We start from the raw sequence: 22,166 nt of genomic DNA, 5'->3' as shown, positions 1-22,166 counted from the left end.
CACTACATTTTACTCACACATGCACATGTTCACTTATGATCTTCCTTGAAAAGGTGTACATTTCTAAATCCCTAGTTTTGTCATTAGTAGCACAATACTTATATAGTCATTTACACCTCATATATTAGATCTTGTGAGAAGTATCATACTATTGTTTCTTTACATTCACATGCAATCCTTAATCTTCCCATCATTGGAGCTTTAGCCTAGCATATGTCCCTTCTTTCCATTGCTAAGGGACTATATTTGGAAGTGGGGTTTATTTGAAAGTTGTTAACGATAAAAATCAGGAAATATATTGGAAAGTAATATGAGAATACATAAATTTATAAATATTTCCAAATTTATAAAAAATAAATTTAATTTTAAATGAGTGGGGTTTGCATTTTTTTTTTTTTTTAAATTACGGTATCAAACACAATTTTCCTTGCTTCAATCTCTCAAAAGGTAAATGTCATCCTTTAGGTATAACCAATTATCTACCAAGTCAAACAAAGCAACCAAGGATTTAAAAGTGACAGGGAATGCCTAATATCTTATATTGTAATATAATATTTGACAGATACAGTGTGGGACGAGTGAACAACCAACCCCGGACTTTTGGTGGTGGTGGTGGTGGTGGTGATGAGCTCCATCTCTTCAATTCATTCATTTTGTGTGTGTATGTGTTTGAATAATGAGATGCCATTATTATAGATGGTTGTGTAGGCCCAAACAAAGGGGTCATTCTTTTATGTGAAATCAAAGTTGTGGGGGAGCATGCCTTGTTGATAGCTTTCAAGACTTCCAAGTTCTCCATCATGCCCCATTGCCTATTTGTCTCTCCCCCTCCATCACCCACCATCATTCACTCACTCCCCCTCCTATTATTTTCTTATGCATTCTCTTGGCTTGTCTCCAAATTTCAAAAAAAAAAAAAAAAATCATTATCGTCTTATATTTATAAGATGGTTCTCTTCTTATTTATTTGGATTTGAAAATCCTATTCAAAATGACTGAAATTGAGATCTTATACTGAATTAATTTAAGGGTAGCTTGAACTGATTTTCTAAAGGGTAAAAAGTAAGCTATTTAAGAAAAACAAACACAGGAGATAGGGGAGGAAGGAACAAAAAGTTTATTTTCTACTCTGGGAAAGAGTCCAGGAGTTTGAAAAGGGCGAAGTGGGTGCAGAGAAATCACCTCATCATCATAGCAACCTATGAATTTATATCATCCAATAAATTTGACATTTTCAGGTTTCACTTCACCGAATCAGATTATAAATTTGATATATACTTTCATATCAATCAATACATCATGTCACAAAAATAAACACTGCCCTTATTTTCCTTTTCCTTTCCCTTTGAAACCAAAAAGTTCACATCAATACATTATGTCACAAAAACAAAATCAAATAATTAGAGAGAGAGAGAGAGAGAGAGAGAGGAGTGAAGAGTGGTTGCAATGGAGGTGTGTTCCACCACATGCTATCTTATAAATGGAGGCCAGATTAGCATCATACTCCGAATGATGAATCAAGTTGGCCTCTGAAATATTTTTTCCTTTCCAGCTCCCAGAGACTATGAGCTGTAATCATCACTCTTTGACCATTCACTTTGTTGGGGACTGGGGGTGGCTGTGAGTGCCTTTTCTCGTATCACTTCTACATTATTATAATTGGAGGGGGAGAAATTCGTATATTTTGAACAGAATAAAGAGGACAAAAAAGGGGTCTGGTGGGGTGGACCCCAAACTTGAAGACCACTTGCCCAAAACTCAACCTATTCCCCACCTGGATGCATGATCCAAGTGGAGCCCGTATTAGAAATTTCTAAGCATTTGCAGATTCTGAAAATGAGATAATGACAGCAATTCCACTACAAAAGCAGTGAGAAATTGAAACAAACCAAATCCCAAGCTTACTTGCGGGCAGTCTGGAAAACAAACTGGTGGCCAAAGCAGACTCTTTTGGTTCCATTTGAATTACAATTCCAAATATTTGAGATCCAGCCCATGTACCTGCCAGCAGAAGAATGCATGGATAATAACCAAAAAAACATAAACCATGTTCAGAAAATGTCTGGGCTAATTATCCGTACAATGGAGATGTTTTCATAACAAAGAATATATAATATAACAGTGTTGGAAAAATGTGGTCGACTCTTCCTTTCTAAGAAAAGTTTCCTCTACAGTAACACAAGCCCCTTCATGTGGCTCCATACAAATAGTTTACACACCAAATTGGCATCCATTACAACAAGCAGAGCCTCAGAAAGGAATTTGAACTTCCAAGAGGCTGAAGGTGAACATAGTTTACAGCCAAGTGAATTTCTGCCATCTGCTGCTACTTGACCTGGCTTCTTTTTTAAGGTCGACAGTGTGCTGTGATACTGACACACCTCTACGACTTCAGAATATACTCACTGTTCACGATTTGGCGAAGAATTTGCTATGAAGTTTATTTGCTGAACATGACGTCATTTGGATGCAGGGCCCACTTTGCACACCTCTACATTGAAGCCATAGTCCATTAAAAGCAGCAGCCATGCTCGCTGCTGTTCAGACAGTCGGTCTCTGGGGCCTTTGACTTCAACTAGCTTGGCTTCACCTTTGTAATCTTCATGGAAGCGCCATAGCAACAGGTCTGGCATTCCACTGGACCAGCTCCGATAATCTTGAGCCAAATGTCGGCAGATGGAGGCCAAACAAGGGCCCCCAATGCAAGTAACAGCTGCACGAAGCTCAGACAAGGAATGACGATCCCAATTGACTCCTCTGCAAGCTACTCCAACATGCGATTCCCATGAAGTGATGAGGATTTCCTCAGCCATGTCGCTATTAATTTTCTCCAGGTGGGATTCTATGAGACTCTTCCTCATTACATAAAAGTTCTGTGTCTCCAAATCCAGTGGAGCAGTCTGCAAAACAGAACTTTTATTTTCAAACTGTATTGATAAAGGCAAAATAAAGATTAAATGCTCTACAGATGGTAATTAGAAACACAACAATACATATCAAATTAATTGAATTCAAAGAATAAAAAAAAGAATAAAGAAAAAGGTCCGTACATTTGGAAGGCTAATTCAAGGTCATACATTTAATTTCAGGGGATAAAATGTGCAGCTCCTCAAACAATCCTATGTTCATAAGAAAGTTTCTTATTTTTATTTGCAGTACGCTTCCAAACATTTAGGTTGGAAAAATCGACATTGCTATGACATTCAATTTCTACAGATGGGTTGATTTCTAAGTCAAATTTTCAATGCAAAAAGTACAAATGGAGTTTTAAGAATGGGGAAGAGCCCTTGACCAACAACAGATTCTCAATCACAGTTACTAGAATATGAATATTTTTGAAGCCTAAATCTGTACCCATGACAAGAAGCTTCACATTTTTGAAGCACCCATGTAATATAGATGTTCAGAGACATCCTACCATCCCATCAAGTCTTACAACATCTTAAAATGAAGATGATTGAAGGTGGATTAGAGCAAGATGGCATCTCCAACTCTCAGGGTTATCCTAAAGTTGAGGTCATTGCAGTATATTTGAATCGATCTGCCAAAAGAATGACATTATTAATTTTTTTAATCTATGTTTCCACTCCGTGCAGTTGTTAGCTCCTTCCTGGGTTCCATGTCAGTTAATTTGGAAATAAATTGATATGTTGAAGTATTCCAATCACTATGCTGTTGAAAAATAAGTGTTCACATGTGTGCTCATGGTTGTGTTTATTATTTGAATATGGAAATCTCTTTCTAAATTCTGTCCTATAAAATGATCTTGACCCCTACTCTTCCAAGAAGAGTTTCTAAACCTATATCTTTCCGAGCTTGCACTGCTTCACTGCGCAATAAGTCATGCCTTATATCATTTTGCAGACTAGGACCCAAGCAGCTGAAAAGCTGTGCTAAATAGGACCTTTGTCCATGAGTAACTTCTTAGCAAGTAGCTTCTGTCATTATGTTTTTCTTAGACTATTTCCTATCAGGTAACTTGCTGCCTTTTTATCCCTTAAATAGTCATGCATTCAGTTTATATACATATATATATAGCCATACCTTCTCTTTTCAAGACAATAACTGGAGAAAAATGATACCAGCCCTGTTAGTGCTTTCATTTTTCTACATATCCTATCTTGTGGTGAGACACTATAAAACCCTAAAATGTGACTTTTTGTCTTGGTCTAGCGAGGGGAAACACCTTAACCTACTGACTGACATAGGACCTTTGAGTACTTCAAAGGTGAAATGCCATGAATTACCTTGTGATAGACGCCAAAGCCTACAACTCACTCAAAGCTAGAAGGGGACTGTAAAGTCGAAAGAATTACTATTTAGGGGTATTATAAACTTTTCATCATACTTCATCATGTAGGGAGTAGGGATCACAACATGGTGGGAGTCACCTCCATCCTGACCCACCCTGATTATTTAAATTAATTCCCATACTTGTTCCGAAAAAAAAAAAAGAAAAAAAAAAACTTAAATGGGGCAAGTAAGGAAATTTCTCATACCTCCCTTCGCCCTACCCCATTAATTTCTTTTATTTTATTTTTCAAATTTATTAAATAAATGTAATTTCTAAATAAATATAATATATTTTTATAAGAAATAAATTCTTCGTATTTCATGTGTTAAAAAAGGAGAAAAATGAAAAAAATTAAATTAAATTATTTTTTATTCAATCATATATATTTGGGTTGGAGTGGGACAAAGCAATACCTGAATCCACCAAGGGTTTAAAAAATATTTCAAACCTGTCACTAATCCATTTAAGCTTCTCCTAAACCCCCACTATTAGGGGTAGGCAAGTACTTGAAAAAACTCATCCCATTATCATCCCTAGTAGAGAGTTCGGTAATAAGACCACAAAACCACAAAACCACAAAACCAATTCAACATGATAATCATACACATTATGTAAATTGATTAATGTTTTATTAAAAACAAACTCAAAACCAAAGAATGTTTCTAGTTCGTCTGTAGAATTAGAGATCAGCTTAGATGCTGTTACTAAAAATCAGCTTCCCACAATGACCTTCTCATTGAACCAAGAGTTAGTGTTAAGAAGTTCCATCCTCAGAAAATAATAATGCTTTCATTCTGGCAGGTCAATCAAATTCATTTAGTATACAATCAAATGTGCACCCGACCTAATTTACATGCATAAAATCATATTCACAATATAGCTACTACTAAGCAACACTGAGCATCAACTTTTTAACAGAAGATTCAGATAACATTTTTTTTTTGATAGGAAGAAGATTCAGATAACGTGAGAACAGCAATAATTATCTAAATAAGCCATACCTGAAACCTGGTGTGGAAGACATTTGGTACATCAGCAAAAATAATATCCCACATCAGAAGGCCAAATATGGTCAACCAAATGCCACTCTCTGTATGAACACCCTGCCAACCACCTCCTTCCCCAGCATAATACTGCAGAGCAAGTTGCTCTACTCCACATTGCTCTCCATCTTCACCATAAAAACGGCTTTTCATCCCAGTTTCACAATTCAAAGGTCTACCTTGAACATGAACCTAACTTAATAGCCAGAAAAGGGGAAAGCACAGTCATTATATAAGACAAAATTCATGTCTGAATATAATTAAACCAATATTTATGATATGCATCAAAGATCATAAAGTTTAAAAAGCATGTTAGCTCGAAAGCATCAATCAAGCAATTACTTCAACGATCTTCCTCTTGATGGCCTCTGAATAGCAAGGAGTTTTCCAGCGCCTTGGTGGTTTTCCCAAGCGAAGAACTCGCCTTTGTAGTGCCATTCTTGAACCAGCACGAACCCATGGATCTAGCAATCCATCTTCAGCAACTGAAAGGCTCTCATTGAGACGTCCTAAATGCTCCAAATCAACTGACAACCTCAAGGTCCAATATCCTCTTCTTCCATCGCAAGTAAAACCATCCAGCAGACGCTTCAGTAAATGTACTGCATCATCGTACCTTAGCACAGCAATTTGATAATTTTAGACCATAAATAACACAGCTGGCTGTACACAATGCAAAGACACATCAGTTTAAGATCTTAGCGTGTCTCAAACTACTGATCAACCACCACCTTCAAATGCTTGTCAGCTTAGACTAGCAAATGAGACTATGTTCACTGGGTACAATAATTTATTTTTTAAAGAGTAAGGCAGAAAAGAATATATTTAATGTATGATTTGGAAGTTATAAGTCTTCAAGCATATTTCAGGTCTACCAGTAAATCACACGCAGCTTTGCTCACAGTCAATTAACATCAAAGAATGAACAACATAATGCATTTTTTATGAATGCAACAAATTGGACTACACCAGAAAAGCAACATTAGCAGCATTGTCAGAAGAAAAAAATTGCAGTTTTGTTTTTTATTTTATTTTTGTACTTTTTTTTAATGAAATTGATTTTGTCATTCCAAAAACAAGCATTTCATGGATCAATTAAAAACTGCCTTCCTTGAGCGGGATAGTGGTCCTTCAAAGCTCAATGCATTTTTTTCACTTTTTAAGGAAACTGACAATGTTATAAATAGAGGAAAAGACACCAAAATGAATGAGAAAAGATCCTTGGACGAAAGCATAAAAATAAACAACAATAATTACCATGACATCAATAGACCCAACCAAAGAAACCCATTGCAGAAGCTCCCCTCTAGGACAAGAATTAGCCTCTGAATCCTGATTAGTGATCTAGGTTTCTAATGAGAAGAAACTAAAGCATTTGACAACTCCAAAAATGCATCCTATCCACTGATGGTTCTCCAATTCTCTCTCCCTAGCTTGGAAGCCCAAGAGATGACCACTAAATAATCTCCTTCTGGCATAAGGTTTCTTCATACTAGCAAACAAAGTTAACAAATTTGTTTTCATAGCCATCCCAAAAACGATGAATTCAAGAACCATATGTCTCTAAGGTTGCACCTATGCCCATTTGACCTGGTACTAGACAAACACCAGTCACAATCAAGTTTAAGGAACCTCTCAGTCAAGGAACCATTGACATCTAATTTATGCTCTCCACAAGTTTGCTGAATATGTTGCCTTCCAATCCAAAGGAATAATGCTTAAAGGTATGCTAGCAAACTCCTTGGCGATAGAACCTCAAAGAGAAGTTATGATGCGAACTCTTTTCCAAAAATTGTCAATAAGGTTCATCCTACCTTCTTAAAGATTCTGAGTTTTCTCTTCATCCAAATAACCTTCGAAGTAGCTAGCACATACTTAAATCACTTTGCTTTTAGCCAAACTGCTAAAAGTAGACAAACAAAATGGAAGGAACGTCTTTTGGAGGGGCCCAAGAAATATCATAATTGAATAAGTACTCAAAACCTGAAGAGAGTATTTGGAAAATTTTATAAAAAAATCTATCCAACGAGAGTATAAGGGTGCAACAATGGAACTAAGCCATAGTCTTGAACAGGTTCTCCATTCATCTGGCATTTTCTTAGTCTTCATAATCTTGTCAAACCATTTAGTGAACATAATACACACTAACCTTGTTCATAGGATTTCGAAGCTTGGAAAGGGATACCATTAGATCCTATAGCATCTTTTATCTTTTTAGGAGCTTTTCAGACTTCTGATACCTTTTGTAAAATACCTATAACTTCAACACAATGTAATAAAATCAAGTCAAAAATTGCAATTTTAGTGCAAGGTTTATGAAAGTGATTCTGTCATCTTATTTTAATCTCATCCTCCTTCACTAAATCTCAGATACTTGTGCTTATTATTCAACATGATTCATGCCCTTAGCCTAGGTCTAGCAAGTGCATATTCATCTTTCTCAGTATCCTTTTTAACTAATTTATCTCATGCCCTCACTGATATCTCTTTTTTACCTTGCTTTTCAAATCATTCATGTCTTTCAAGACTTCACCATTGTTACATCTTTCAAACTCTTATAATGGACTCTTTCATGCAGTAATCACTTGCCAAGGACTATTTTCTCCTTTCAAGTTCCATCACTCATTTAATGGACAGATTGTTTTTCTTTCTCTTCCATTGTGTCCCATACATTTATGGTAAAGCTCTAACTTAATGACTTCTCAAACCTAGCATTTCCATTAAGTTTGACGCAACTGTCCACATGCCAAAATCCTACTTTCTTCAAGATGTAGGATAAACAAACAATTAAACACAAATGCAAATTTTAGTGGAGAAAAAAGGTTTACTTGTACCAATCCATGAGTTTCAACGCATTTCCAGCCCTCTTGAAAAGTTTTAGTATTTCTTTGTGTGCCATGAATCCACAATATTTATCCCACTGTTAGTGATCAACATTGATATGTTGTAAGTGTTAACATGTTTGAAACATAAAACATATTAAAGGTGAAGGTAATGGGAGAAACATACCAAAACAAAAGAAAAAAAAAAGTCAAAAGATTCACACGAAGATTAGCTTGTACTTTGCAACACAAGCATCCTGAAAGGCAATGGACAGTAAACACTATTTCTTATAGGAAAATGCGCATGAAAGTATTGTAAAACATGATAAACCAATCATTATCAGTTTATCTTATTACCACCATTCATATTATTAAGATGAGATATTTGATAGCATAAGGATCTAATTGATGTTTAAACTAGCCTACAATATAGCAAGCATTGAGTTTAGGATAAAAGTGCTCTCATTCACATTCTCCTAAAATTATAACCTACATACCTGCGCTCACGCTCGAGAAAGGAAATTCCCAACAAGACCACTTTCGAGTATACCCATGATGCTGAAAGGCATGAAAGGAATGTAGCTGCTGATTCAGAAGCTGAAGATTGAGTTGACTTTGAACAGGAAATGAATAGGCGGGAGTTGGATATACTAATGCATCTTAACACCAATCCACTGTTCTTGTCATCAAGAGCTTCATCCATTATTTGTGCAACTTCAATGGCCTGTAAGAAGCAATATCCACATATGATAAAGACAATAAAGAGCACATAGTATTTCTACATAGAAACAAACCAACACCTCTTCATAAGCAAGCAGATCATTCAAGCCTGGGAAGATCTGATCAGAAATTATGCAGTTATAAGTTGGATACTTGACTATTCCCAAATCAACTAGTAGAAATGCTGATAGATCCTGCTCTCCATTAAGGAAGAAGAGCCTCTGCATTAAACAACAAAATTCACACAGTATTTTAGATGTAAATAAAATAAAAATTACATGAAAAGCAGCAGAAGCCATGATATCACCAGAGCACGCCAGACAAGGGACTCGGCTTTACAAGAAATCCGAACACACGTTCCTGTTTTGTTCAAAATTGCTCTTTGTAGGAGTGGGCTGCATGACCAATAGCAGGAAACTAAGAACAAAAGAGACAAAAGTAATAAACCAGGACTTGCAATAAATTGAATCTGCACCAGAAAATCATTTATACCATAATCCATCTTCATAAGAAGAAAGAAGTGAGGCAATAAGATCCTGCTTTCTTGTACCATGATGGCAATGCTGAAGCTTTAATAGAACATAGAAAATTGTATAGGAGGCTCATCAGATAAAAAGGAAAGAAACAAAAACCATATTGCCACTTTCAAAGAGCAGACCAAGTTCTTAATAAAAATCAATTGAACTAAAAGAAATGAAATTGCAGCTTAATGTATGAAAAAGGTACATTTAAGCTCATTATAAGTGCTTCTGCAATTCCTTAAAAAGGGGTAAGACAGAACTTTCAGTGAGATGGGCCTGTTTTGCTTATCCTGCACATGAAGGTGGGAAGATTAGGAAAACATGGATGCAGGAAGCTGACAAGCATTGTGGTGGCAACCTAGCCTTGGCAAAACCTAGGTGATGGGTATCAAGATCACTCATTTCAAGTCTATTCTAGATGTAGATGTAGAAGATGAGAAGCATTCCTATTTGCAGTCAAATTGGGATTCCTGTGTTCTTTAATTAGGATTTCTATTCATAATCAACTTTTTAATTTCATTATAACTCTTATCAATTTAGCTTAGTATTTCAACTAGGATCAAAATCCTACTTACTTTAGGATTAGTATCTTCAATTACTTATAGTAGAGTTGATTATAACAACATGGATTATTATTAGTGTTGAGAACTATTCAGAAATTGTGTCTTTTCTCTCTCTCCTTATTCCCCCATAGCCTCTCACCTAATTTCTCCTTTTCTTTTTATCTAATTCCTTTCTTAGTCAATTTCTTTTCTATATAAAAGAAAAAAGCGCTTCTTTTGTCCTACATAACTAGGCCATTGATTGGCTCACTAGGACCCTTGGAGCTTGCATCAAAGGTCACCAGCAAATGATTTCCTGTTTGTTTTCATGGAAAGGGAGAAGTTAAAAATTTATTAACAACAGTCTTGTGATCTCTTTGTATTGCTCCGACCATTGATATTGTTGGAACTGAACACAAGCCTAAATGCTAAACTTAAAATGCAAGATTAATTAAGGGGTAATTCTCTATTCCACCAATTTTTTCCAAGCATTAGACATGAAGCAGCTTTTGGATTAGCAAGTTCTCTCACACTCCTGCATATGGTCAAAGATGAATGTCCCAACTAAAGAACTCGAAATTAATATTTCTCATGGGAATCTTCAACAAAATGCAATGCACTGTTCTATCTGATAAATTAAAAAAAAAAAAAACCCACAATATAAGTGGCATGACAAAACTAATAAATATTCCCACATACGAAACAACTAATGAAGCATATCTTTGCAACTTAAAACAAGTTATATTATTCCACAAATCCAGAACTGCTATAAGAAAAAACTGTCACCCAAAATTCATGTAGTATGACTTCATTCAGTCAAGACAAAAGAGAAACCCCAACATCCCCAACAAAATTTAAATATATAAAATAGAATGATCACCCAGACTCTAGTAATCTGCTTGACTACAATCATGTTGAAACACAGAGTTCTTTGAACCTTCAATCAGTGCACTAAATGTAAAGAATCATTTCATTAAAGAAATCAAGTTCAGCTTATAAATGGCAGAATTGATGACTGCAAAAACTGAAAACTTTGCTTTCAGAGAAGAATTTTTTTTTTTAAAAAAAAAGGTATAGCATCGATTGTGAATGAAATTTCACTGATGTACATCAACAGTTTCACACAAAGAGGTACCTGATATAGAGGCCAAATGATACCTAGTCAATAGCGAACAATTGGAGAAAGAACTTCCTTAAGTTCATCATCGCACAATGAAAGTTACACGTATCTAAACGTACTTATAGAGCACTAAGAAAATGTTTGGCCCGTATCTGTCCACATAGTAGGTCTTTTACTATGTAGTCACCAGAAGCCATGTCATCATTTTAGGAGCATAAACCAAGGATGCAACCAAATTTAGAAGGAACCACCCATAATGCTCCAAAAAGTACACACAATCAGATAGTATCTATAGAAAGCATCCCAGGAACACCAATAACTTTGGTTTCTACACCAATAGGAAATCATAGATAGCATAAATAATACGCCACTCTGCTCGTGCAACCAAAAAAAAATGAAAGTTCAAGTTTCTGTAAGGCTTTGGTAAATTAATCCAAAGTACTTAAATATGCTTCCAAAAATAAAATAAAAAATGATACTACAAGAAAAATGAAAGATGGCCCTCATAAGTAAACTCATCTAGGCATTATACTAATTATTTGGGGTAAGCTGCATACATTTACTTTCACTTTCAAATTTTATTTGCTCCGGCTGATGATTCTGTGGAGGCTCCTATCCTGACATAACCATTTCTAACCAAACTTAGACAGGATATGCAAGGGAACTTCATATAAGCAAGCAACCTATGAAATGATAAAAAGTGCAAAAGAAGGGAAAAAAACTGCAGCGGCAAAATCAAAATAATAGTATTCAGAAAGAAAAAATAAACAAGACTTTAGCATTCAAGACCTACTAAGCCCTAACCTTGCAGCTGCTAGATTCTATATCTCTGCCAATTTCCTTGGAAGTAAATACACAAACTAAGCATAGAAAACTGATCTAGTATAGTAAACCTACATAATGACCCTATAGATTTTCAATAAGTCCATAAAAATATTATCCATAGGAAAACGCACTAAAAGGGAAAATGTTATTAAACATGTTGACAATGAAAAAGTTATATTTCGAAATTTATAATCACTTCATATGTGTTCAACACATTAAGTTGCTCAACACATTACTTTGATGGTAGTCTTCCAAAAATTGTTTTAAACTAGAGAAAATGGTACATTTTTAGAAAAAAAATGCAAACCTTCATGACTGCAGATGAAATTTCACGTAGCTCAGAAACAGTGAGCAAATTCAAAACCTCCTTCATGTCACCATTATCATGTAGCTCAATCATGGACTGAGAGGAACAAATATAACCTGCATCTATATCATGCCAAAAAAGTTTGGCCTTCTAAAGTCAACTAGGAAAAATTGACACAAAAAGGTACTAAAAGAACAACCAAGTAATATAATCAAATTACCAGAAAGTCCCCTGACAGCTTGTTTAGAATCCAATACTTCTGGGTAGGAAATATTACACATCCGAAACCATGGCCCTGATGCAACACAACCAATTTAATAGAACTTCTAATTGTTGATGAGCAGAACTCTGACATTATTATTAAGCTAGTGTTAGCAAATCAATATTAATCCTATTTTTCAAGCATCAAAACATACATAAACGGTGTACTCTATCTTACTTCTCTCTGGAAGATAGTTTCCTTGGATTTTAGTGGCATTCCTGTAAAGCTTGATTCTGCTTGAATTGGAAGAGGTTTGCAAAGGCAGGAAGATTCAGGTAGAGATTTTGGCAGTATGGCAACCCCCTTCATTGGGAAGACTTGTATTTACTAAGAATTCCCTTGTGGATTCCTATTCAAAGAAGATGATGTTCCTTCCACCTTTTACCAACCTTTTCACCACTACATTAGTTCTTATCAGAGCTGAACAGAGATGGCTGAGCTGAGGCATATGATTAAAGATTTGTCATGGGCTATGCAAAAGCATTGGCAAAGCAGAACTAGCAGATGCCTATTTGGGAATTACAAAAAGGCAATTGTAATCTGAAATGCCACAAAATAGACTTCAGGATGAAAAGCTGGAAAGAGATAGCTCTGTGGATTGGAGTTTTCCTCCAACAAATGATGAATGCCCTAATTTAAGCAGATAAGTTACATTCGTCTTGATCATGAAATTATCAAACGTTTGAATGCTCATTGAGCGTTTGACAAATGCCTTAAGAGTTAGGAAAAACTGTTTAAGAGTTGGTGGTCAAAATTTAATGGTCTAGTAGGAAGCCTAAGTTCACTGAATGCCCAAAGACAAGAAGTTAAACCATGATAAGTTTCTTTGTATATATGATAAATAATTTCAGAATAATGATATTCCTGTAATTCGCATGGCTGTAAGCCCTGAATAATTCCATTTCTATAAATATAAAGTGTAGTTCAACAACACTTAGAAGGATTTATAGATAGGAATTAGTTTGAAAGTAGAAGTACACTGATGTAACTCATTCAGAAAAGCTATACAACAACATAAATCATGATGCTAATTCATACTGAAACAATACTATTCACATGGCCAAGTGAAGGTGAATAACTCACAAATTTATGTTTCAATGTGCGATTCTAGCCTTGGTCAAGGAGGTTGGAATATTAGATTCTCCAGAGATTCTAATGATTGGGAGTTGGATGCTATAGGAGAGTTGTTTCATATGCTGAGGGACTTGAGGATTTCTTTAGAAGAGGACTCAGTGATATGGAAAGGAGGGGGTCACGGTTCTTTTCGGATTAGGGATGCTTATAAGCTGCTGGCAGCCCCTAGTGCCATCACCTTCCCGAAAAAGAGCATTTGGGTGGATAAGGTTCCAACCAAAGTTGCTTTTTTTGCTTGGGAGGCCACGTGGGAGAAGATCCTAACTTTGGATAGGCTCCAAAGACGGGGTTGGCACCTTCCTAATCGTTGTTTTTTGTGTGATTGTGAAGAGGAAAATGTAAATCATATTCTTTTACACTGTATAGTGATCAGGGTCCTCTGGGAGATCGTTCTTGCCTTGTTTGGGACTCATTAGGTGTTCCCAGAGACAGTCAAAGAGGTGTTACTTAGTTGGAGGGGCCCCTTTGTGGGGAAAAAGAGGAAAAAGATTTGGAATTTCATCCCGTTGTGTATTTTTTGGACGGTATGGAAGGAAAGAAATAGATTAGCCTTTAGGGGGGGCTCTTTAGCTATATAGAAGTTGAAAAATTCTTTTGTATGTAATTTGTGGAGTTGGGCTAGGGTGTATATGGGAGAGGAGTCCTCTTCGCTTTTAGGTTTTTTGGAATGGCTTGCCGTTCCTTAAGGGGTGGTGAGGTTTTTGTTCATGTGTTTTTGTTTCTAGGCTACTGTGTATACTACCTGTATGTTTTGTGACTTTCCACCCTTTAATATATTTGCGCTCATTTATCAAAAAAAAAGTGATAGATTTATCTTAAGAGAGTTAATGCTAATGCATAATAAATGTATTCATGCAGAACAGTGAAGAAAGAAAAGGTTAAAAGAATTGCTTGGAAAGTCATATAGACTCAAGATCTCTTCTAACCTTGAGAGTTTGAAGCAAGAGCATCCAAGGGACTTGCCAAGGCCAACCAAGCCAAAAAATCAACTTAGCTTTGATTTTCTTCTACTTTAGCTTTATAGAAAGCCATTGACTCATTAACAACCATCTTTTTGAGTGGGCGTGCAAGAGTCAAGTTGAATGGGTGGCTAGCACCGTAAGGCATTAGTTATATATCATTCAACAAGATTATTATTTTTTCATTCAATAAGATTATTATTTTTATTTTTAGATATCTCATGTGGATCAGGAAGATGGTGCTTTTTTTGCCTTTCTCCCACGAGTGAAAGGGTCTCTATCACCCCAAATCTCAGACAATGAGGGGACTTCCCATATTAATTCAGATGGACACGAGAATATGGATGGATCATTTTGCCTCATCCTGTTTAGAATATTGTTACAGGCAGTGAAGAATACTGAGCTCTATGGGATAGAAAAAGGGATTCGGTTGACCTAAATGGGGAGAAAAGGAGATCAGGCTTACCTTGGTACCAATGAAACAAGTGTGATCAATTGAGTGTGTTTTCTGTGGGGAAAAGGAATAAACTGAAGGGTGTAGGCCAGGCCCAGAAAAGATCAGTCAACAGAGCTAGAGATCAGCTCTATGGTTAAAGGATAGACCCCAATACCAAAGCAGGCCAAAAGGGAGAGATGGGTAGTAATAAGTCACAATGGCCAAGGTTAACTGTTCCAAGGATAGAGTGTAGGGAGAGGAAGATCAAACTTTTCTAGATGTGAGTAACAACCTACCAAAGATTTTGGAATCTAGCTTTATTTTTTAGTTGAGCAAAAGGAAGATCAACTCAGTTTGAGCAATAATCTTCCAATTAATCTCAGCAGGGCCACGCTCCACCAGTTCTATGGCAAAATCATTCTCCTTTCCCCACAAAGGGAACACCCATGAGAGGTGGAGGGGGCTTCTCCTATGTTCCTAAGTAAAGGATTAGTCTGTTCCTGGTAGCTTCAGTATCCCAGGTAGTTGTCTTACAAATCAGAATACAGTAATTGAAGTGGTCATCAACAGTATAGAGTCCCTAAAACACATTAACCTTTTTAAAAAAAAATAAAAAAATCAATCATTGATTTTATACCATGGCATTGCAACTATCAGTATAAATCATCTCAGAGCAAGTAAATGTTTTTCAAAAATTCAAGGTTCTTAGCTAGCGAGCATGAAGTAACTAAATGGCTAAATATCTAGTAGTGCATCCCGACATTATACCAGGCAAATGCAATAGAAGCCAATACCCTAACAGGTTCAGTTACTACTATCTTCCTTGTACAGGAATAACACTCTCAATTCTAAATTGGTAGGAAACGGGAAGTAATAGTGGAATACAGTCAAAAGAAAGGTAACTAGACCATCTAAGCACATAAAAAGACAAAACCCGATCTGGCAATTGAAAGGGAAAAATCACCTTTTCTTGTATATAATCGAACAAAAATTCTCTGACAGTCATCTGAGAGTGAAGTGAAAGATCCTGCCAAATAATAACAAGGATGACATCATTATAACCTGTCAAAAGGATTAAAAGTAGAACTATGGACAAGTAGTGGAATTGGTACCCAGGAAGATTTTCTCGTCATCTGTGAAGAGGTGTAAATTACTTGCTAAAACCTCCTGAATTAAAAAACAAAAGTTCCGCTGATATTTTGCAATGCTGGGTGGACAAGTTTTTGCAGACTCAACAGTCTGAAGAACACGTTTCCATAAGAATCTGAAAGCCTCTAGATCATCAAATTCTTTTTCACCACATGGTATCATTATTTGGTTCACAATCTGGATCGGAACAACATCAAGAGAATGTTTTGGAACAGAAGTAACACATCCCTGCAACACAATCTCAAGTATAAGACAATGTGAGATAAAATTTAACAATTCAAAGGTTTTTGACTCTTCATCATCATTTAATTATATTTTTTGTTAGAGCAAGATATATATTGTGGGTCTAAATTTTAACAGCTTGAGTTTGTAGTAAAGTTGGTAATTTGACTTCGTATCAAGATCTGGCTAACTGCAGGCCAGGTGCAAGCTATTTATCTTTCTAATCATAAGTGATAAATCATCTATTTGTCCATGATCACAAATTTGTGATTTTGCAGAACATCATTAATCAATCTAACAATGGTCACTCACTGTTAGAGGCCTTAACGGCATGAATAGGCATTTCTTCAATCTAACAATGGTCACTTGCTGTTAGTGATGTCCACTGCTTGTATATGCAATTCTTTGAATGAAGCCTCTATCAAACAATGTATTTGCAAACATTTTTTTGGTATTTCATGGACTATTAGAAGAGTGTTTTTCTTCATAGATCAAATTAGTTTGAAATTAATGGTAAAAAATATTCTGCAGCAAGATAAATAAATAAATAAAAACAAAAAATAAACAAGGAACTTTTAGCAAAACACCACAAATCCAGCAAAAACAAAATAAAAAAAAAATTATGCAAGAATAAGTGAAAAAGATCCACAAGCTTTATTTTCTTTAACCTTTTTGTGAGAATATTCATAAAATTTTGGTTCTAAGCTTCAACTTCCCTCTCAGTTAGAAATGATATATAAATAAACAAAATATCTAAGATGCTGCTTCAAATGGATCAGACATGGAAAAATACACTCCTGTTAGCATGCGAGTGTACAGAGAGTAAGCATATGGATCTGAGAGCAACCAAAGAAAATTAAGATGATATGACAAATGGAAATTCAAATAAAAAGGAACAATCTTCTTGGTATAATTTGTTTCAGAAAAAGACCATGCAAGCATATGTTTTTTTTTTTTTTTTTCGCATGAATGAGCAACTACACCATCCACCTTCAGATGCCCACTCATACCCATACAGGGAAATCATTAAGAAAGAAATACATGCATATAGAAACATAAGCCAGCAATCAAAAGCACATAGAAGTTCAGCAAGTTCAATTCCTTCCATTTAAAAAGCTACAATACCTCAAAGTTCATGCAGTATTTCTCAATCAAAGGAGAGAGGTATTGAGCTAACTCTCGAGGAAGAAAACCAAGCACTTTACTGCATCCTGAAGCTGTAGAAAGGACCTGACTCAAGAGGACCACACAATCCCTTTAAAAGTGAGTGGAGTGAAAAGTAAAATTCAAAGTAAACAAAAGAAAATAGGAGACAAACCTTAATAGCATTGGGGTCCTTAACATTATCAGGGTCTCTCAGAAGAGAGATGCTAGCCCCAATATTTAACTCCTCTTCATCACTAAACTTGCGACCAACAATAAAAGTTTCAAGAGTCACCCCAGATAGGTTGTCCATAGCTACAGCTATATCATGTTTAGGTATCTCATCTTTAGGGAGCAATGAAGGGGAATTGGAACTGGTATCATAGCTGGTCGTATCATCATTGATTAAATTTTCGGCTGAACTATCTATGTAATTACACATGACAGAATCTAAGTGAATGTCCAATTTGAATTGTTTATTATCATTTTCCTCAAATGCACCCAAATAGGAAAATTTAGGAGTGGTACTCCGTACAAGATTGTTATCAGGAGTCTTCAGAACCACACTGTTCTCCAAGTGTTTTGATTCACCGGAGTCAAGTTTATCCATTGATCTTGAGCAGAAGTTTAATTGAAGAAGAGTGCGTTGGGTCAACTTCCGCTTGGTTCCTCTAGCTAGACATGCATCTGGAAGCCATCAAGCAAAACCATAAGCATCTAACTAGCCCATGATAAAAAATAAAAAAAAACAAAAGTTTTGTTTTGAGGTGAAACAAAGTGTAAGCCTTAACTTAAACAAAATAAATAAATAAATAACAATGAAAAAGAAAAAATTCCCAAAAAATCAGAAAAATAGTAAGAAAATCACATAAAAAATTGAATAAGAAGAAAACCATACAATTCATGATGATCAAATTAATTATTTGTCTTGTTTATAGTTTCTAATTCAGTTCATCTTTCTCTATTCTACAATCCAACTTTTCTCATGGCTTCATCAAATAATCTTTAGCACTAGTGTCACCATCAATAGTAGAATCCTTTAAGGCGTCACATCCAATTGGTCTATTAATCCACCAATTGGTGTAATATTTTTGCCTTTATTTATCAATAATAACATAATGACTATATATGAGCTCGGCCACGGTAAATCCTTTGTTAAAAGGTTTAACTCTAGTCTTGGACCCAAAACAAAACTTATTAAATCTATACCAAAACCTCACAAAAGCACAACTCGTTAAAACCATCAAATATTGAGATTTAAACTTCTTATAAACCATTTACAAAAATCCCATAAAGACTCTAAACCTATTAAAAGCCTTTGAATATTTGATGCTTAAGCCTCAATAGCCTCAAAGCTATAAGCCTCAACATGATGAGGCATAAGCCTCAATTACCCTTTATTGAGGTTGCATCCTCAAGGCTAATTTGCATAGCCTCACCCTAGGAAGAGAAAACACTGGATGGAAGCAGAAAGAGGGCTAATTTGTGTTTGGGTGTTTACAGAAGCTTAAGTTGAGAAGAGAAGAAAAATATAAAAAAAATTCTATTAAGAAAAAAAATCACTTTTTCCTTAAAGAGAAATCTGTCTTAAAAAAATCTTTGAGTTAAAAAAAAAATACTTTTAATAGGCCATATACAAATATAAACTCTTGTATTTTTATTTTTAAAAATAAAAACTCCAATAAAAAATACAAACTCTTATATAAAAAGAAAAAAGTTACCTTGTATTCTTAGAAACTCTACTCAAAATTTTAAATTTTTGAGAAGTGAAAAGTTTTTACTTAGATTTTAAAATTTTAAAAAAGTGTTTTCAAGTATACAAGATATCTACCCACTTTTGTATAAGAATTCCAATTTACATAAGACTTTCTATTTTTTTAAAATCAAAAATAAAGAATGTATCCAAACAGGCACTAAGTTGCTTGGTTTCTGCATAAAAGATTGGTATCTTTCCTTATTTACATTTCTACAATTTAGTTAACTTGAGAGTATAAATTCACTGAATAGGCAAAACAAAATAAAGAAAGGCTTATGGGCATAGCAACAAGGCCAAATATGCCTTCTCACAAGCTGGTGAGGCTTCTGGAAAATATAACAAAGCCTTCAAGTAAGACACATTGTCTAGAATTGAACAAAGTTAGAAGAGCATCCGCTTCCTCATGTTCCAAATAACAAATAAATCTAACATTTAGAATTATAATTTCATCTCTGCCCCCATCTTTTCTCAGCAACCAAAGTGATCAATTCAGTTAATATAATCCATCATTTCCATTGAAAACGTAGCCAATGAGAATCAAGTATACTATGCAAAACAAATCAATAAACAAATAATTACCTAGATGAGAATTTATCATGTAATCTTCACCACGAATAGTGCTTCCACAAACAGGGCAAGGAACCCAATCAACCTTAGACGACGTCGTTTCACCCGAAACGCCCGCTGTTCGCTCCAACATTCCGTCATTTTCATCTCCGCTGAGAGACAAGGTACTCTGGCCATAAGCAAGCAAACAAAACCTCCAAGAATCAGTAAACAATTCAAAATTGCCCCGTATGGTTGCTGAGAAATAGGTCGAAGAAATGCAAAGTTTTTATTCCAGTGAGCTTCCGAGATTTTCCCGGGAACCAAGCAAGGGAAACAAGGAAAATGAGATGGAGATGAAAGAACCTCGATTGGAGCTGAGAGAAGAGATTGACGGTTGGGGAGGAACCTCCTCCGTTTTCCGATCAATCGGATCAAGCTCTCTCGTCCGGTCAACATGGTTGACGGCGATGATGAGCTTTGACGGTCAGGATCTGCCCTAATTTCTGCTTTCGTCCTCATCAATGTTATCATATATATATGGATTTTTTGAACAAGAAATAGAAATGATGAAATCGGATATGCCGTCCCGCCAAGACGAGGAGGCATCTAGCGTGGGAGGGCCCTATCCCTATGATAGGGCTTGGCCACTTATGAGGCTCCACGTCATCTCACTTCAAGTTATGATCATTAGGGTTATTTGGTTAAATGGGTTGAAATAACAACCATATTAGAAGTAAACCATCCCTCAAAAAACATAAAAAAATTGACCTTATGATAAAAATGTCCCTTTTGCTTCATTTGCTCTTCTCTTTCCTCCACAAGTCCTAGATAATTTCCCATCTATCATTCCCAACCCTAAAAGACTTCTCACTTCTCATCCCTTCTTTCATTTTCAAATCCTAAAAAGCTTCTTATTCTTTTTTTGTGAAGTCATCTCCTATTTTATCTCCAAGTAGAAAACAAAAAATGATTTTATCGAAGAGTGATAAGTCGAAGAGGTTTAAAATGGTGGCGAGAAAACAAAAATTTCAATTGCGAATAGAAAAATAAAGTAAAGTTACTGAAAAATAATCTCAATTGCCAACGAAAGAGGAAAGTGAATCCACAAAGCTCGTGAGTGGTCTTTACATTTTATAAAATTTGAAATTTTTAATAATGTTATAGAATAATGTTAGAGTAGGATTAGGTTTGTTACTTAATGTTTTAAAAAATTTGGGAATCATTGAAGTGTATTCAAAATAATAAAGTATATATTTATAATTTTTTTTAGTTCTCCATTATTGTCAATTATGTATTTGGAGTGAATAAAAAATATATAACAATCCCATGCAATGACATGTGATTAAGGACATGTTTTCAAATAATTTATAAAAATTTAGGGATTTTTCTTTTTTAATTTTTAGGAATATTATGCAATGGTGTTTGACTAGGGTTAGGTTTGCTACTTTATGTTTTTACAAATTTGGGAACTTCTAGAGTGTGTTGAAAATAATAAATCGCATATTATTTTTTTTATTATTATTATCAATCTTGTATTTAGAGTGAATTAGATATATTCAATATACTGATATTTGATTAGGGTTAAGTTTCTAGAAAATTTATGAAATTGTTAGGTCTTTTTGTATTTTTAGGGATATTATGCAATAGTGTTTAAGTAAGGTTAAGTTTGTTACTTGATGCTTTTAAAAATCTGGGAGCTATTGAAGTGTATTCAAAATAATAAATTATATATTTATAAATTTGTTTAGTTCTCTATTATTGTCACTTATATATTTGGAGTGAATAAAATATACAACAATTCCATGTAATGGTATATGATTAAGGATAAGTTTTTAGAGAATTTATGAAATTTTAGTGATTTTTTTACTTTTTGGGGATGTTATGTAATAGTGTTTGAGTAGGGTTAGGTTTGTTACTTGATGCTTTTAAAAATTTGGGAACATTTGGAGTATGTTCAAAATAATAAATTGTTATTAGGTTGATATGTTATTGTACAACATTTACAATTTTGTATTAAATGTTTAGTAGCTTCATTTTGTTTAATTTATATACCACTACTACTACTACCTTGATATGTTTTATAGTTAAAATACTTGAAGAAGAGCAGTTCCTATCGAAGGCTACATGTTTGTCGTACCTTACTGTAATAGGAAATATTTAAAAAAAAATAGCAATTAGAGATGCTCAAGAATCCTTGCTTTGGGCATTTTTTGGTTATGTCATAACTTAAATTTTCAACTCAAGTTGTGCACCACATGCTATTATGTCAGTCTTGCAAAAGAAGGATGACGAAATGTGAGTTTTAATAAAGTCGAAGGGATTAAGATCTAATCAAGATGAGTTTGGATTTTCATTAGTGGTT

At 35.0% G+C, this 22,166-nt stretch overlaps 1 protein-coding gene across 3 annotated transcripts; it reads right to left on the bottom strand.

Moving 5' to 3' along the window:
• Window positions 1–2,027: 2,027 nt before the first annotated feature.
• LOC117914701 (fanconi-associated nuclease 1 homolog) lies at window positions 2,028–20,387 on the bottom strand. Of its 3 annotated transcripts, none has more exons than XM_034830146.1 (15): window positions 20,168–20,383; window positions 19,835–19,991; window positions 17,675–18,186; window positions 17,482–17,586; window positions 16,098–16,362; window positions 15,950–16,012; window positions 12,415–12,489; window positions 12,195–12,316; window positions 9,372–9,448; window positions 9,187–9,274; window positions 8,960–9,100; window positions 8,657–8,883; window positions 5,680–5,953; window positions 5,296–5,529; window positions 2,028–2,900 (listed from the first exon to the last, which is right to left on the bottom strand). In XM_034830146.1, the coding sequence occupies exons 1-15, from the start codon at window positions 20,333–20,335 to the stop codon at window positions 2,460–2,462; spliced, it is 2,949 nt and encodes a 982-aa protein (XP_034686037.1). In that variant the 5' UTR covers window positions 20,336–20,383; the 3' UTR covers window positions 2,028–2,459. The 3 variants fall into 3 exon arrangements, with proteins under 3 accessions (XP_034686037.1, XP_034686038.1, XP_034686039.1); XM_034830147.1 differs by having other exon boundaries at window positions 9,372–9,442; XM_034830148.1 differs by lacking the exon at window positions 2,028–2,900 and having other exon boundaries at window positions 5,421–5,533; window positions 20,168–20,387.
• Window positions 20,388–22,166: the final 1,779 nt, after the last annotated feature.

This window comes from Vitis riparia, chromosome 5 (assembly GCF_004353265.1).
Source record: "Vitis riparia cultivar Riparia Gloire de Montpellier isolate 1030 chromosome 5, EGFV_Vit.rip_1.0, whole genome shotgun sequence".
NCBI lineage: Eukaryota > Viridiplantae > Streptophyta > Magnoliopsida > Vitales > Vitaceae > Vitis > Vitis riparia.
The sequence above is the reverse complement of the archived record's forward strand: the minus strand, read 5'-3'. Positions and strand labels throughout refer to the sequence as shown.

Coding starts and splice junctions, on each gene's coding strand:
- LOC117914701 (XM_034830146.1), bottom strand. CDS start 20,335: ATGATAACATTGATGAGGACGAAAGCAGAAATTAGGGCAGATCCTGAC. Junction 19,992..20,167: donor TTCTCTCAGCTCCAATCGAG/GTTCTTTCATCT, acceptor GCTTATGGCCAG/AGTACCTTGTCTCTCAGCGG. Junction 17,587..17,674: donor AGGACCCCAATGCTATTAAG/GTTTGTCTCCTA, acceptor CTCTTGAGTCAG/GTCCTTTCTACAGCTTCAGG.